Here is an 18,214-nt window from a genome sequence, read left to right as displayed (position 1 = left end):
TGGAAACGCTCAAACCAAAATAAGAGCGACTGAAGTGTGGAAAATATTTAAAATGGAATAGCTTGCACGGCATTCTCTTGTGCATCCTTCGCAAGTGCGGTTTCCATCTTTGGTAAAGAATGAAACATTCGATAAGCATTGGTGAGTAAGAAAACTCGCTTGATTTGCGGATCTTTGCTGTTTCCATCTTGCCGATGATGACAAACTTGTAGACTAACGTGTCATCAAGACATGGTGATTGATGAGTTTACATTCTTAAAGCAAGAAAGTTTGCAACAATACAATTGTGGATGCTTGAAAGGAACCTTTTTACCGAGCTCAGTAAACTTAGCACAGGCCAATGGAGTAGATTGTAATCATTGATATATTCTCACCTGTGATGTGTTGAGGCTCGTGAAAAAAAAAATTGTTCAGCAAAAATAATCATTGGCAGGAGAACACCTACTAAAAAGTGCACAGTTGTTAGTAGACTAGGATACTAGGCTATTTGAACATCCAGTAGCTAAGTCTCCAGTTAATTGTTATCACTGCAAATCTCCGAGCGTACAACTTTTTGCCAGGGGAAGGATTTTTACCCCTTAAATAGGAGGCAATTATGTCAAAGAAAAAAAAATCTGCTCTACTGCTATGGCTCGCTGGCTCGCTGATATATCCAATAGCCCATTCGTCCCACAAACAGAGATGCACTGAAAGTGCACGGAATTCTCTCATCAGTGTTTTCCACTGTTCATTCATGGTAACTGAATCACTAAGACTTCTGGAAGCATCCTTGTAAAGACAATGTCAAGTAGAATAGCCGTGGCTCTGGTGTGCTAGACTGAGGATGCCACTATGATGAGTATAAACAATATAGCTCCAGTCACTACTGCAGATATGTTCAGCAATTTGGCCAGTCTCGACGCCTGTTTTGCGACTGCCGCATTTCCTGTAAATATTACAAATTTGTTGTAATTTTCAGTGTTTAACGTTTGATTCTCTGTCGCTATAGCGAAACGTTCAAGGAGTTGCAGAGACTTGTTTACAAGTTAGTAGATAAATATTTGATTGGGTTCGATGACTAGAAATAGCAGCAAGTTGGTAGAGCATAGCTTAAACCCTGGCCAATAAAACAAGCATTCACAAGTTTATAATATGTAGAGATGCGGCTCAGAAAATATGGAGCACAGTCTAGAGTCGTTAGAGTCTAGACTGTGCTCCATAGAGAATAGAGTCTAGTAGTAATACGTAGTAAATTTGCGTGTTAGATAACCCGGATGCTCTTCTTTAAAATGCCGCATGTTCATCACAAAAACTTTAGAGTATAGCAGCTAGCAAGAAAATGGTAGCTCAAGTCACTAACAAGGAATCATAGTCTTACCGTCTCGAACTGCTTGTCGTACACGCATTGATTGGTAGAGAGCGACAAGTCCAAGGACAAAGAAGCAGCCGACAGTGGTTATGATAGAAAAACTAAAATAATCATTGGGAGGACCGGCCAGGGGCATCTTCTGCACAACTACCGGAGGGGCAGGGATAGCGGCAGCTTGAGTCATTCGATAGCTTGGTGTACCTGTTGATGCCTGATAGCCTACTACTACCTCAGGATTTTGTGTGTATCCTCGAGCTCCAGGAGTCTCTGGGTAGACCGGTTTTGTCCAATTCCCTAAAGATCCATGTGCTGCCAGATTGTCTATGGAGCCATGTGCTGCTAGATTGTTTATGTAGCCTTGAGATGTCAAATTTTTCTCGTGTCCTGTTTGAAAGGAGACTGGCTGTGCGTCTGGAGCACCGGTGTTCTGTGAGAACCCTGGTTGCGTGTTCGGTGGATACCCCGATGTCTCAGAGTTGGCTGGGTGGGTTGGTGCTTCTGGATTTCTGCGGTGGCTGAATGTTCCTGGATTTTCCAAACAGCCTGGTGCTCCTGGATTTGGTGGATAGCCTGGTACTCCTGGATTTGGTGGATAGCCGGGTGCTCCTGGATTCGGTGGATAGCCTGGGGCTCCTGAATTCGGTGGATAGCTTGGGGCTCCTGAATTCGGTGGATAGCCTGGGGCTCCTGAATTCGGTGGATAGCCTGGGGCTCCTGGATAGCCTGGGGCTCCTGAATTTGGTGGATAGCCCGGGGCTCCTGGATTTGGTGGATAATCTTTTGCTACGGGATTTGGGAAACCTGCTGGCAGGTTAGTATATGGAGGAGGATATGCTGTGCCAGTAGGATGTTGGTGAGCTGGCTCTGTCACATGTACTTCAGATTCTGAAGGCGCAGTAGGTGGCTGGTAAACAGGTCTGGCTGGTTTCTCATTATATGGATCTGAAAGAATAATAGTACTATACTTGACATAAAGTGAACGCACACAGGCTACATCCCTTGAAGAGGCTTTGTGCCACAATGGCTTGATCTATCCGCTCATTGTCAACACCAGTATCTTGATTTTACATACAAACTAAAGTGAGATGACTAAGATCTTTTTACCATCAAATCTTTTTTTAGTTCCCCAGTGCCTCATTTATAGTGTTGGGCAGTGCCTGATTTATATTGTTATGCTAGGTGAGATTACAGCACAACAGTCATTGTAGTAGAGAAAATGAAACAGTCGAGGCATACGTTGAATGCACAACTCCAAGTTGATTATTACTTTTGTGGACAGCTGGAGAAGCATTATGTGCCCCTCAACCCACTGTTTTATAGTTGGTCAGCTGTGCTAATATTGACAGTTTTCCTTTAAAGATACGAAGCAGTCAGAGTAGTGGTTCCCCTCCCCCCTCACCCCTCTAAACCTCCCCCTCCCCCCCTGCCCCATACAGTATTAGAGATACTCTCCTAATTGAGGCAGGAGAGAAAACAAGATATTTATAGGTTGACTTGCAACAAAATTCACATCACAGTTATTTGGTATCAAAAGATTCACCATGTCTACTCTGCTGTGTTGTAGGTGCAAAATATGTGGAAATGTGATTACAAGCTCTTAAAAGTTAAAAAACGAACAGTCAATCGCCGCCATCATGAAACTTCCGTAGATTAGAATTCCCAGGTTCAACTCCCATAGGCTGCCGTACTTTATCACAGACAAGCCATTCATTTAAATGATATAAGTATGAAGCCTTAGTCATCACCATAAGTTGATCTCTGTAGATATAGTCCTTGCAAGACATTGTTTTTGGGAGTTTTTAAGAGCACATGTGATATTAAGGTGAACAACAATTGGAAACAATTGAACAACAATTTGTAGTTTTAGGAAGCGTTCAATTTCCCTGGAGGCCCCCAGTCGTGACAGAAAGGGCCTTCTACCTTAAACTGCTGTCTCTATCATACCACAATGCAAATTAGTCTGGACCTTAACAGGCAGGTAACTCCACTAGAGATTGATCAGAAAATCACACTCAGGATAAAGCCAGACAAGTAGCTTAACCAAAGGTAGGAATAGCAGATATACTACTCTCATGCTAAATAGTACATTACCTGACATTTTATATTCTGTACTGCTCTGGTGCAAGCAGAAACGCAGCATAGGACCAGGTAATACATATAATATACATGTATGTTATATACCTGTATATCATATTCATATATATTATATACATGTATATTATCTACATATATATAAATCCTTAACTACTGTGTATCTCACAGGTACAAGTGTTTACACGCTTCCTTGATTTAGAGCTTACCTGCTGCGGCAGCCATGTTGGTTCAGCAGTAAATATCTGTTATATCTCTGGGTACTCAAGACGTTGAGCTACCTTACAAGCAATCGAGAGAGTGATAATGTACCTAATGAATGATTGCTGGTAGCTCACTATGAGGAAACTCCTTTTATTGAGGAACTCCCGGCTAATCCTGGCTGGTATGTTAAAGTAGGCCACCGGACCTAGCTTCTCATGGAGTGGTGAGTGAGAGGAATCACCGCTACACCTTGACCTGTTTATGTTTGTAAGCTCTGCATAATAGTCTTTGTTTAAATTCTATAAAAGTGGTCAAAGAGATGACTTAAGGCTTCTTTATTCATATGAGCAATGGATAAACAGAGTATTGCAACTATTATGTCAACCATAGACATAGAGAGTTGATATATCAATCATAGGCATAAAGAGTTGATATATCATCCATAGAAATAAAGAGTTGGCATATCATCCATAGACATAAAGAGTCGATATATCAATCATAGACATAAAGAGTTGATATATCAATCATAGACATAAGGATTTGGTATATCATCCATAGACATAAAGAGTCGATATATCAATCATAAACATAAAGAGTTGGTATCGCAACCATAGACATAAAGAGTTGGTATAGCAACCATAGGCATAAAGAGTCGATATATCAATCATAGACATAAAGAGTCGATATATCAATCATAGACATAAAGAGTTGGTATAGCAACCATAGACATAAAGAGTTGGTATATCAACCATAGACATAAAGAGTTGGTATATTGAGCATAGACATAAAGAGTTGGTATATCAATCATGGACATGAGTTGGTATATTAACCATAGTCAAAGAACTGGTATATCAACCGTAGACAGAAAGAGTCAGTAAATCAATCATAGATATAGAGTTCTGGTATATCAACATACACATAAAGAGTTGGTACATCAATCATCAACATAAAGTTCTGGTAAATCAACCATAGACATAGACACACATGAACATAGACAATGAGCTAGGTATTAAGTCATACATGTAGATTCACATGTATGTGAACAGCCACTCTATAAAGGAAAGACATGCCTAACTAAATCGGTGATAAACAAGCAGAGTTGTACATTTAGCATAGATTCATGCAACTGGTACACCAACTGTAGGCATTTAGAGCTGGTTAAATTATACATTCGACTTTGTCTAGCAGAATAAGCAGTGATTTATTTACTAGGAGCAATTGTCTGTTCAGGGTTAGAAATGCACTACTTCTCTACCATGGCTATCAATAACATCTTTTGAGTAAGATTAACCCTTTCCGCACTGAAGCCGATCATGGTAAGAGACTTGTCTCATCGTACCAAACCCTGGTCAGCCAATGTGGTATCACTTTGCAATAGACCTTTTTAAAATACTTTTATTTGTTTGCAACTATGTATTATAGAAACTACGGTAATTAAAAGGCCGGAAGCACCATGTAACAAAAAACGTTAATGCCCTTATAAAGATTATGAGTGCACTTATTCTACTACAAGTTTCAACAGCTGATCTATTTTATGGCTTGCTCACCATCTATTAGACTCATGGAGATAACCAGGAAAAGACAACTTTGCAACTAGTTTATGGCTAATGGCAACCAGAAGTTATACATATCGCTTGCAGCTAGATAGGGTGCCATTATTTTAACAATGACCTAAACAGTCGACATTTTTCATGGTAGTTGAACAATTTCTCATTGGAATAGTGGCAAACATTGCTGCCCATAATTAATAACGATCACATATTACTCATCAGTGAGCTTTACAAAGAGTTGTTCTTTCTTTAATTAAGTGCTGATAACTCTAGATATCTGTAAAATGTGAGCTAGTTTGACAAGGCAACTCATAGGATGGTAAGGTCTACAAGGCTACGCCATCTTAATTAAAACAAGATCAGATTATCACAATATCTGATTCTTGACATAATTAATAAAAATATCAATGTCGCATTTAGGTGCATGTAAGGTCCTTACCATCTTCCTATCCTAACATATATATACAGTGAAACACGGATAACTCAAACTTCAAGGGACTGAGCAAAAGTGTTCGAGTTATTAGAGCGTTCAAGTTATCAGGACAGTCATAAGTGCACGTATTTATCAGTGGATACATGTACATATACAAACTATATATAAATTAAAAGCATAGATTGCTTGTTGCAAGTTAAAGGGTCTCTCGTGTGAAGTTTTAAATATTTTTAATCAGAAAGTATAGATATTTTTTTATCACTTGAGATTTGTTTGTTGCTTTAGGTGATGTGACTGCCAGGACGTTCTCAGATTAAAATTGGCAAAACCTGATCGCGGTTAAAACGCTCAGAAAAAATACATAGGTATTTTTCTACCGAGAGTTTTAACCAAGATCAATTTTTGCAGTAAGTCAGTTATTACAAAACTGCTTTACTATTAAAAACCCATTATCAATTTTGCCGATATTACTTTAAAGTTATCCAAATTTTACCTCGCTTTTCTTGCTTTCGGAGGGTTATCGCTAAGCGGATGTTTGGTAAAATTTGATTTTTGCAAGCCTTTAGAAAAGTCGTTAATGAGAATATTTGCCGATGTTGGTAATAACGAAGCCTAAGAACTACTAAAAGTTGATGTTTATCTCTATGGCTTGGAATAAAGTGATATTCTAAAGCGATAGTAAGAACCGTCTCGATTGCCGTTTGGAAAAAAAACTGTTCGAGTTAACGGAGTTTCGGTCGAGTTATCTAAAGCCATTTATCATTGCGTGGGAACGGACCAAGCAAATCCATTCGAGTTAACCATGTGTTCGATATATCCGAGGGCGATTTATCCGAGTTTCACTGTATATGTATATATATATATATATATATAACTTATTTGTTGGTCTGTTGTTTTCATAAGAATGAAAACACCTTTTCGTACTGGAATTGAACCAACAAACACCAGTTGTGCAGATAGGCGCACTAACCACTACACCATGCACCCACCTTGACATAGTATGGAATCATTGTTTATTCTAGTATGCTTGAAGATGATGATTGCGTTAGAGATCATGGAGCGTAACGATTATATGTATAATTATTTCATACCATAGAAAGCTGGTTGTGTGGCTTAATGGTAGTATGCTAAGCTTTATATCTTTGCATCTTTTGAATTCCTGTGAGCTGTAATAGTTTTTCTAAGAGCCCAGACCAAAGGATAGACACGGCTCTTATTATCGTAAAAATTTAGACTAGCTTAAGTTACTCAAATATATTGGGTAAAGAAACTTAGTCAATGGAAACTACATAACCTGTCACTGTTTATATCTGTGTAGCACAAGAAGTCAGAAAATTTTTACAACAGTCTGCTTTAGCTATGCCTCAAGCTTTTAAATATAAGAATTATGCTTTTACCTGTCATACGCAAGAATAAACAAACACCTTTATTTAAAACTTAAAATGGTAAATGTTGTATGTGTTGATTGAAAATCAATTTTCTGTGCAAAAACTTTTTTATTTTTTGTGCGACGCCGGGCATTCAGTTAGTCCAAACTAAAAAAACTGGTACATCTTAGAGATGAGCAGCTGGAGATGCTGACAGTTGATCTGTGATTCGAGGCAAACCCTTAAGCACACCTAATCAGATTAACTGTGAATGTGACCATTTGTGAATGTTGGTGTTGTAGCTTCATTCAAGGTCACTCTAAGGTTACACTGAGAGAGATTATAGTGAGTCAATGCCAGTGTTTGATGTTATACAAAATATATTTAAAAAAAACAACTTTTGATGATTAATGCAATTGATCTTTTTTCAACATGAGTGAAGAAGGAAGCCAACCTCACAAGAATATAAAATAATTGAGCGCAGACAATAACAACAACAAGATAATAGATTGTGACAATTATGATAAAATCAATCTAATAGTAATGTCTACCTTTCCAATTAAGCGTAGATATGTTTAAAACATACAACTTATTGCAAAAAAGTTAAAATTATACTATGAAAATATTATATGCTATATGAAATAGCAAAATTGAAAATTGATAATAGACATGTAATGTGCATCCAAAAGACCAGAAGGTCTGCACAAGTTGTTCAGTTGACTCAGTTATAGGAAATTATTACATCGGAAATATTCAATAATACACAAAGAAATTCAATAATACTACTACAACCAGAACAATAATACCCAAAATAACTCCTACTATATTCAAAGTCATTGCAGTCTTTGAAGCGTCGGCCGCAGCTTGCTCATTTCCTAAAAATAGAGTTCAGACTTATTATAGTCTTATGAGAGTTGACTAAAGATTTTTAAACCTTCATTCAAATTCATTGGTCTGAGTATATATATAATCATGTATATATAATTATGTAATATATATTACATTTATGGTGTCACACCTGTTATATATATCACAAATATATATATTACATATGATATGTATATGATATATACATGCGTGAAACTATTGGTAATGAAGTGTTCTATCTAAAGTTATAGTCTGTTTTACTGATTTTAGATATATATATATAAATATATATATATATATATATATGTATATATATATATGTATATACATAAATACAACCGCGTCTGATGATTGCACCGCACGAAACAAATTTGTAGCGCAACTTCTAAAAGTTTACTTTCTTCGTAATATTTTTTCAAATATTTTAGAGATTTATATAGATTAGTGAATAAATTACTTTACTGGTTACGCTACACAACCGCTGTCAGTCCTTCTAAAAACCTATCCAATCAAGTGATTGTAAAAGTTCATAACTGGCTTGTAACAGGACAGAGACATTCAAAGCACATAAAGAGCTTCTGTAGCCAGTTCATTGGATAGGAGGCCTTTAGAAGGGCCAACACATAACAAAAGCAACTTTCATGTAATTGATTTGCATTTGAAGCAAATGACATACGGTAAGTCATACCTGCTCTAATTGCCTCTTTCACTTTGACTGACTTGTATATTGCTGCGATGCCAATCCAAACGCAGCAGAAGATTGTCGTAAAGATGGAAAAAGCCAGATAATCATTAGGAGGACTTGTAGGTGGTATTTGCACAGGTGCTGTGTAAGGGGCGTCACTGACAAGATACACTGGTGCTACTGTTTGCTGTTGAAACCCTGAGGCTGTAGGCTGCAGTGAATACACCGGTGCTGGTAGTTGCTGGTTGCTGCTGGTTTCTGCTGGCTCCTGTGAGCATACTGGTGGTGCCGGTTGCTTTGTGTATTCTGGCATCGTTTGTGGGTAGTCTGGTAAACTAGGTTTGGTAGCTTGGTCGGTGCAGGGGTCTAAAATATAACAAAAACCCAGGTTGAGCAATAGTTGTTCAATTTTAGACATTTATACCTTTATAGGCAAGTTGGAGTCTTCTTCACCAATAATTAGCCATTAGTTACAGTATTTTCAGTGTTGGAAAGTTTTCTAGCAGTATATCCGATTAGGAGTTGGAGATCTAAACACGGTATTATATTAGGCAATAGTATATAATAGTATTAGCGAAGTGCTAGTACGGGTATTAAAAATCGGCTTATAAGCAATGAGAGGCAATGAGAGTTGTCTGCCGCTTGCCATTAGCCTGGCACATTGCCAATGCCTAATTTGAGTAAGCTTACTAATAAGAATCATGAGAGCAAGCATAAAATTATGTTGCGCCGTAATGTAGAGCGGTAGCATATTTTTACCCACATAGCGACATACATGAATCATGAATCAGTCAATCTTGCTTAGCTTAATTGGTCAGGGATTTGCCTGGAGAACGAGAGGTTCTGAGAACAAATCTTCTGCAATACGGATTCTCCATCCCAATAGTTTAATAGCTGAAGCTGGACAAACCGAACTATACACGCTTTGGAGGAAAAGCCCAAACCCCAAACCCAAACCTCACCAAGTTTGATTGACACACACACAAACTGAGATTTATATACATGTAGAGCGTATAATAGAGCGTATATAGAGCGTATATAGAGCATATAATATTAAATTGTATTATGTTAAGCTTCATCTTGTTATACTATATTACTTTAATTTTTTAGGCTATTCCAAGCCTACAGGTTATTCTGTGAAGTCAACAAGCGTTGATAGCATTGCATACCATAGACCTTCTAAGACCACCTGCTTTCTATCCAGCAAACATATCATTTTTTATTGATAATAGTTGAAGACTGTCTTAGTAACCTTGTATTTTAATTGGGTGTATACTCACTGTGTTTACTTGAAGGCTAAACTTGCCACCTTAGCTAACCAACATTTATACTTTAAAACTGCTGCTCCCTTAGGCCTGTTTGACTACTCAGACCTATCAGAGATGTCACATATGATGTCTCACTGGTGTCATGATATTAGTTCTTGTTCCATTTACAATATAAACCCCTCTAGTCACTTTTTAAACGTAATTAAAACTTTATATTATTTTTTTAAATCAGTTCAGTTTTACTAAAACTAAATCTCTCTTTTTGCTATTGGTAGTTAGAGGCGCTGTCCTACTTATCAGCTACAGAATATAACTGCTGACCCTCTTCGTATGTCGGTTTACTAAGCAGATTGTGTCAGCTAAATATACTTACTTGGCTCAACCATATTTAGTGTTGAGAAAAATATTGGAAGGATGAGGTGCTGATCTGTGAGTCTTTCTGCCTGATTTGAGTTGGCCAACTATACTCACACCCTTATAAGCAGTTGATTTTATGACAAACAGCTCCTTTGTTTCGTTGGAACCGCATTCACATCCTTGAAGCTTATCGATGACCAGGAAGCTGGTCAACAGCCGTTACTGTAATACCTCTATATCTCGCCCACCATCCACACTTAATCACACTTGGAGGGAGCCCTCTGAAGTGTTAGCGCTCATATTTAAAATGCTGATGAGTTCCTTTTAATGAAGCTAATTTATATGTAGAAAGCTAGACTTCTATTGCGAATACACAATCGACCACCATGACAGTGCCAACAACTGCTGCTATTTTTCTTTCACTAGTTAACAAACATAACTATTGTGACATGATTGTTGATCAGTGATATTACTGTCACTATCAGAATCGGTCACTGTTTCATGTGTTGCCGTAGGGATTGTTTCACAATATCCTAAAATTTTATCGCCAAATTTTCCTGGCTGGTTTTTTGGGTGTTACACAATGTTGTTACGCAGGAAGCAACAGCAGTTAGCAGGCTCTTTGACCACTGAAAGAATGTTAGAAATTGTGCTGCCTGAGTCATAAGCAGCCCTGATAAGGTCACATAGATGTCTCTTTGGGCTTCAAGTTAGGGACATTGTTAGCGAGTACTCGTTGAAGTAGCGGATTGCTTTGTTTTTCTCGACTAATCTTATAAAATTAAGTTGTAGAATGGAGGTAGATGTTTTGCATGAATTGGAATAGAGCAATTTTCACATGGACTGATCAAAAATCACTGCAGTGTGAATAAAGCTTGACTGTGACTTTCTTGATAGTGCACGATGAATTTAAAAGAAAGTTAATAATTTGGTAGGTAAGAACAGAGCCTCGTTATGAGATCTGAACACTATAAAGATAAGGTGAAAGATGTCCGACTATTTAAGGTGACAATGAATGGCTATTGGGAGTACAAGTCTTGTTTGGCTGAGCACCTTAAAGAACTGACCTAAGAGGAAATGATGGCATGATCGTTTACACGCATTAGGCGGTAAGAGCTTTTCTAAGTTATAGTTTATGTTCGAATCAATTTCAGGTAAGAGTCGCTTGGTCTTTTCTTTACGTCCGTTCGAATGAGAAAGATATCTGGTGTAGTTGTGTAGCTAGAGAAGGGATAGAGTGATTTATTGGAGTAATGAGAAAAATAGGTGGTGTGGTAGAACTTCTGCAGAGTTTTGCTTTTACGCCTACCTACTTATTGTTGTCGCGCTTGGTTGTCATCTGCGTTTGTCTTCCCTGGCCACTTCATCTATCTTCGTACTAAGTCCGCAATGTCTACTAAAATCTTTGCTTATTTCTCTCCATTCAGTTCATAACCCTTAAGTATTTAGGTAGACTATACGTGCCACATCTGGTCCACAAGGTATTCATCTGAAAATAATGTATTTAATATAAGAACACCATCTACTAAAAGTCAATTTAAAAAGAAATGAATGGCTGTATAGTTGACATGTATTTGTTGTGATGCGTATGCGTGTGTGACAAGCAGCATGCTTTCAAATTGATAAAACAAGTAAAAGGTATTAGTGACAAACATTCCATTCAGCATTACTAAATACAATAACAACACAAGGGCCATAAAACATCACTACAAGGGCCTCAAAACATCATAACTAGGGTCATAAACAATGCTTCTAGCTCTCGTACCTTTGATAACAATGATGTCATTATCGTATTGATAGCAATGCAATTTAGGGTTGTTTGTTTCAAGCCACGCTAAAAGCGTTACAAAAAGATCACATCGCATAGAGATAAACCTGGATGTTCAGATTCCTGGTCAAGTGCGCTACCATCAGTCACTGAACACCTTACCACTTCTAAGAATGATTGTGCATATAGTGGTGCCCAATAGCACATGACGACTGCATACATGAATACACACATATTGTGCATATATAACACATGACCTTTCACTGCTACTACTATAGTTTATGAAAGAAATTGGTCAGACCGATCACTGGCCCTGAAAAAGATTTGACCCACCACAGTAATTCACACTCTCAGTCTATAAGGGCATGCTCTCCACACTATACTCCTAGCTTCTATAGAATTTAGCTAATTAAATGTATTATTTTTAGCTTTTAAATTCTTTACTCTGTGTCAACATTAGCTCGCTGAGCTAATTATTTTATATATTCTCCTTTATTTCCCAGACAGGCCACTTACTCTCAAAAGATTGCTCTTCAAACTGGCCTACCATAAAAGTTCCAATGGTTTTTGTCATGCAAGTGCCAAGTATTACTGGTACTTTGCCAACAAACATTATGCTTTTTAGCTAAAGCTTTATACAAGCTAATATTATATAGTACTGTCTCATTATAGCTATTAATAATGCTTGTAGCTTTTTACAAAGTTTTTCTATGACCAAACATATAAATACTTGGGTTTTCTGTTATCAAATCAGTTGTCTCTGGAGTGTGCAATAAACCATTCCTCTAATTTAATACTCTATTTAATTGCTTCCGTGCAGAAACATAAACAGAAGCTAATTGGCGACAAGGATTTCTCTTTTGAACAGTTACAAAGAGTTTTGTTCAGATTTTATCATTGATAAAATCGATACAAAGAGTTCTAGTTTATTACAAGAGTAACTGTTCAAAATTGCACCACTACAATGGCAGAAGTAGCAGACCTGATCAAGCTAATGCAGAAGCAGCAGGAGGACCAGAGACAGCAGCAAGAGGAGCAGATAAAGCAGCAGCATGAGGAGTTCAAGCAGCAACAAGAGGAATACAGACGTCAGCAAAATGAAAGAATGGAGGAGAATAAGAAACTGATGGAGCTACTACTACAAAACCTACAACGGAAACAAGAAACAGCTGCAACCGCTGTTCCAGCCTTCCCAGGTTTTGACCCAACAGCAGAGCTACTAACAGATTACATAGACAGATTCAACACATTCATTGCAGCAAATTCTATTCATCAAGACAAGATTGCTGGCACTTTTCTCACCAACCAACAGCCTACACTCTACAAGCAGCTTAGTAATATGGCAGCTCAGCTTTCAACACCCAAGCAGATCAACGACCTCAACATAGATGAAATACTGGAATTTCTCAAAGACCAGTATGACCCTAAGCGCTTCATTGTTAGAGAGCGTTACAAGTATTGGAGTGACATGCAGAGGAAACCTGGAGAAACTATTCAAGAGTTAGCTGCCAGAATTCGTCAAGATGCAACTACATGTGCCTTCATAGACATTACAGATCCATTAGATGAGGCTCTCAGAACAAGATTTATCTGCTCTGTAAACAATGAAGCAGTTCTCAAATCTCTCTTCAAGGTCAAGGACAATGAACTCAACTTCAACAAAGCTATACAGGTAGCACAGGAAACAGAAGAAGCAGCTAAAGTTGCCAAAGAGACAGTTTATGGAAACTCGTCTAAAGTCAACAAGGTTGCTCAACAGAAATCAAGATACAAACCAATCCAGAAAAACAACTCTACACCTGACAAGCAGAAGGAAGGAAAGCTATGCTACAGATGTGACCGAACTAACCATACAGCGGATGACTGCAGATTCAAAGCAGCCACCTGCAACTTTTGTTCTAAACAAGGTCACATAGAAAGAGCATGCAAGAAAAAGAAATCATCTGCAGCAGAAAAACCAGTAAAGATGATAGAATGCACATCAACCAAGATGGTGAAACTTGCTGAAAACATCAAACTGGAGGGAGACAACTTCACACTTGAACTGGACACTGGAGCATGTGACAACTTCATCTGTAAATCAATATGGGAGAAGCTAGGAAAGCCAAACCTAAAACCTACTACAGTTAACTACAAATCAGCCTCAGGACATCTCATAGAGACGCTTGGCAGATGTGAGCTAACTGCCCAATTGGATGCACAGAAAGAAGTCAGACTACCATTTGTGATTAGTGCTGTACAAGATCTCAACCTACTAGGAAAAACTGCTATACAGCAACTAGGCATCTCTATTGATGACAAGCTACAACAGAACCTTGTATCAACAATCACAGAGAACCAGCCAGATGGGAGGTTACAAATCAAGTGTAAGGAGATGTGCAAAGAATTTCCAGAAATATTCAAAGACGAGCTAGGATGTCTCAAGAACTTTGAACTAGAGATAAACTTCAAACCTTCAACAAAGCCAGTCTTCTGCCGACCCAGACCAGTTCCTATTGCCTTGACAGAAGAGCTCAACCAAGCATACGAAGCAGGTGTAGCTAAAGGCATATGGGAACCAACTCAATTCAACCAGTATGGAACACCAGTTGTACCTGTACGCAAATCTACAACAGGTCAAGCTGCAGGGAAGATCAGAGTATGTGGAGACTACTCCAAGACTATCAATAATCAGCTAGAAACACATAGGAAACCTATCCCACTACCAGAAGATCTAATCAGAAAACTAGGTGGAGGCTATTGCTACACAAAGATTGATTTAGCAGATGCCTACAATCAAATATTGTTGGCACCAGAAAGTCAACGACGACTAGCACTATCAACACACCGAGGAGTACTACTACAGAAGAGGTTGCCCTTTGGCATAAGCTCAGCACCAGGGTATTTTCAAGAAATCATGGAGCAACTGACACAAGACCTCCCAGGAGTAGCAGTATACCTAGATGATATACTAGTGAGTGGAGCCAATGCAGAGAGCCATCTACAAAACTTACGTCGACTTCTTCAAAGATTAGAAGAAAGAGGGCTCAGATGTAGAAAAGACAAGTGCTGTTTTGCTCAACCTACAGTAGAGTATCTGGGACACAAACTCACTTCAAAGGGAATCACTAAAGGAAAGAAGGCAGATGCAGTACAACAGATGCCAGTCCCAACAGACTTAACTCAGCTAAGATCTTTCTTAGGAGCTACACAATTCTACAGCAAGTTCATACCCAATCTGTCACAACTCACAGGACCATTGCACAAACTGACACGCAAAGGAGAGACCTGGAAGTGGAGGACTGAACAAGAAAAGAGCTTCAACAAACTGAAAGATATGCTATCAACTGATAGTGTCTTAGCACACTTCAACCCAGATCTTGACATTGGAATCTCATGTGATGCTTCAGAAACTGGACTGGGAGCTGTACTATTTCATCGTTATCCTGATGGAAGTGAGAGACCAATAGCCAATGTTTCAAAAACACTGACCAGCACACAGAGGAAATATGGACAAATACAAAAAGAAGCTCTCTCAATCATATTTGCTCTAAAGAAGTATCACCAGTACCTGTATGGTCGACGGTTTATCTTGGTAACTGACCACAGACCTCTTCTCACACTTCTAGGACCTACCAAAGGAGTTCCAGCTCTAGCAGCCAACAGACTAGCAAGATGGGCACTGGTACTAAATCAGTATGACTACACCATAGAATACAGATCTACCCAGCATCATCAAAATGCAGATGTCCTCTCAAGACTGCCAGTTGGACATGATAAAGAGTTTGATGCAAGAGAAGATGAGGATGATGTTGATACAGTATGCACTATTCACACTATTGGACAACAGCTCAACTCTACAGACTACAATGTTCTAGCAAAGGAGACAAAGAAAGACACAACACTAGCCACAGTAATGCGCTACACAGCAGAAGGATGGCCTGGTAACAAAGAGATGAAGGAGACTCAGCTGTCACTCTTCCACAAGATCTCAAATTCACTTTCTATCACTGAAGGTTGTCTTCTATATGGCAACAGAGTAGTCATTCCTGTCAAGTTACAACAGGAAGTATTAAAGATCCTTCACCTTGGACACTTTGGAATGGAAAGAATGAAGAATCTAGCTCGAACTGCTGTCTATTGGCCTCGCATTGACTCTGATATAGAGGAGACAAGCCGACAGTGCACTGCCTGTGCTGAACACCAGAAGCTTCCACAGAAGTATCCTATACATCCTTGGATGCTACCTGAGAAGCCATGGAGTCGTCTTCACCTAGATCATGCAGTGAACTTCATGGGCAGCCAATGGCTAGTGATGATAGATGCCTACTCAAAGTATCCATGCATACACAGGACGTCATCTACTTCTACCAGAGCTACCACAGACATCTTAGAGGAGGTATTCGCACACTTTGGATACCCTCACACCATAGTCACTGACAATGCTACCAGCTTCACCTCAGGAGAGTTTCAGCAGTGGTGTCAAGAGAGAAGCATTGTTCACCTCACTGGAGCACCCTACCATCCAGCTACAAATGGCGCAGCTGAAAGACTAGTACAATCCTTCAAACAAGCCATGAAGAAATCGTCACTCTCACCTAAATCTGCACTACAACAGTTCCTGATGCACTATAGAAGGACACCACTTCCTACAGGATACTCTCCCAGTCAGCTGCTGAATGGAAGACAGATGAGATGCAAGATTGACACCCTATTGCCATCACCCGCACACATAGCACAGTTTCATCAATCCAGAGAAGTCAACCGATCGGCAGAAAAGACAGTTAGCAAGATACACAGCTACAATCTTGGAGCACCATGCTATGCCTTGTATCATGGACCTAGACGCAACAGACAACCTAGATGGGTTCCAGCCATTTTTACTAAGATATATGGAACTCGTAGTCTCAATGTCAAAGTGGTACCAAAGGGACCTACTTGGAGAAGACATGTTGAACAACTCAGACCAAGATACTCAACAGAAGAAGATCAAGACCCTGGAGATAAACCTGATATAACAGAGGAGACAAAACTGCAACTACCAGCCCCTACAACTGTAACAGAGCAACCTCCGTCTAGAAGAAGACCACGCAACCCTCGTCTACCTGATGGAGATGAGTATAGCAGAGACAAACCCCGAAGGTCTAAGAGAACCAGAAAGAACCTTTAGCTTAGTGAGGAGGTGTCATGCAAGTGCCAAGTATTACTGGTACTTTGCCAACAAACATTATGCTTTTTAGCTAAAGCTTTATACAAGCTAATATTATATAGTACTGTCTCATTATAGCTATTAATAATGCTTGTAGCTTTTTACAAAGCTTTTCTATGACCAAACATATAAATACTTGGGTTTTCTGTTATCAAATCAGTTGTCTCTGGAGTGTGCAATAAACCATTCCTCTAATTTAATACTCTATTTAATTGCTTCCGTGCAGAAACATAACAGTTTTCTTATAAGATGCTATGCTATATTATATATAACATAGCATATATGTTATATGATGCTATACTATATCCATACCTCTCAGCTATTTGGCCACATCTAACTCTTAATGTTATGTTTGGTTAGTCACCACTCCAACTCATGATAACAGCTTTCACTGAACACTGGGTAGTGCAAAGTACCAAGAACAGTTTCTTCGATTTACTGCACCATTCTATGACAACTTTGTTTTTGAAAGAACCAATAGCTCTGTTCAGCTGGCTGGGCAAATCTGTATTCATACAGAGCTGTCTCTGAATGTACGCTCACCAATCTGCTCCATGAAAGTGCAGAAGAAGTTTTTCTATGCAAAACGCTCAAAAATTGCTTTAGAGGGTGAGAAATGGGCTGATAACATGTGATTCAAACCTAGATAATGCCTTTAGAGGGTGAGAAATGGGCTGATAACATGTGATTCCATTATAATGCCTGTAACTGGATTGAAAAATCAAAATTCTTCAAATCGTCTAATAAAATGATAACTCCAAAAAAATTAACCGTTGAATTTTTATTTCATAGAAACAAATAATGATGGTTATAGCTTGGCTGTGAATGCTCACTGTTGAACATGCACAGCGCTTATTACGTAAAGTATTATTCAAGTACAATGCTATTCAAACCCACCGTTTTACAAGTACACTGTTATACAAGTAGGGGAGAAGTGGGTAATGTGGACAGTTTTTCTTTTCGTTACAGTTACTACTATTTACTTTAGAATACTCTAAATTATATCTTTAGCTTGCAGAGTTTGTTGGCATTCTTTTTTTAATTGCATGTTTCGTAATACAAGCAATAGTTTTTCCAGAATCCACCAT

The 18,214-nt window shown here is 38.6% G+C and overlaps 1 protein-coding gene across 1 annotated transcript; it reads right to left on the bottom strand.

Moving 5' to 3' along the window:
* Positions 1–346: 346 nt before the first annotated feature.
* On the bottom strand, positions 347–3,889 carry LOC137393744 (calcium-binding protein P-like). The gene is made up of 3 exons (XM_068080428.1): positions 3,649–3,889; positions 1,358–2,290; positions 347–925 (listed from the first exon to the last, which is right to left on the bottom strand). The coding sequence occupies exons 1-3, from the start codon at positions 3,662–3,664 to the stop codon at positions 813–815; spliced, it is 1,062 nt and encodes a 353-aa protein (XP_067936529.1). The 5' UTR covers positions 3,665–3,889; the 3' UTR covers positions 347–812.
* Positions 3,890–18,214: the final 14,325 nt, after the last annotated feature.

This window comes from Watersipora subatra, chromosome 4 (assembly GCF_963576615.1).
Source record: "Watersipora subatra chromosome 4, tzWatSuba1.1, whole genome shotgun sequence".
In the NCBI taxonomy this organism is placed as follows: Eukaryota; Metazoa; Bryozoa; class Gymnolaemata; order Cheilostomatida; family Watersiporidae; genus Watersipora; species Watersipora subatra.
The sequence above is the reverse complement of the archived record's forward strand: the minus strand, read 5'-3'. Positions and strand labels throughout refer to the sequence as shown.

Bases quoted from the DNA above. Each gene is read 5' to 3' on its own strand.
- LOC137393744 (XM_068080428.1), bottom strand. The intron at 926-1,357 runs GTAAGACTATGA...TAATATTTACAG, and splicing joins ACGACAAGCAGTTCGAGACG to GAAATGCGGCAGTCGCAAAA.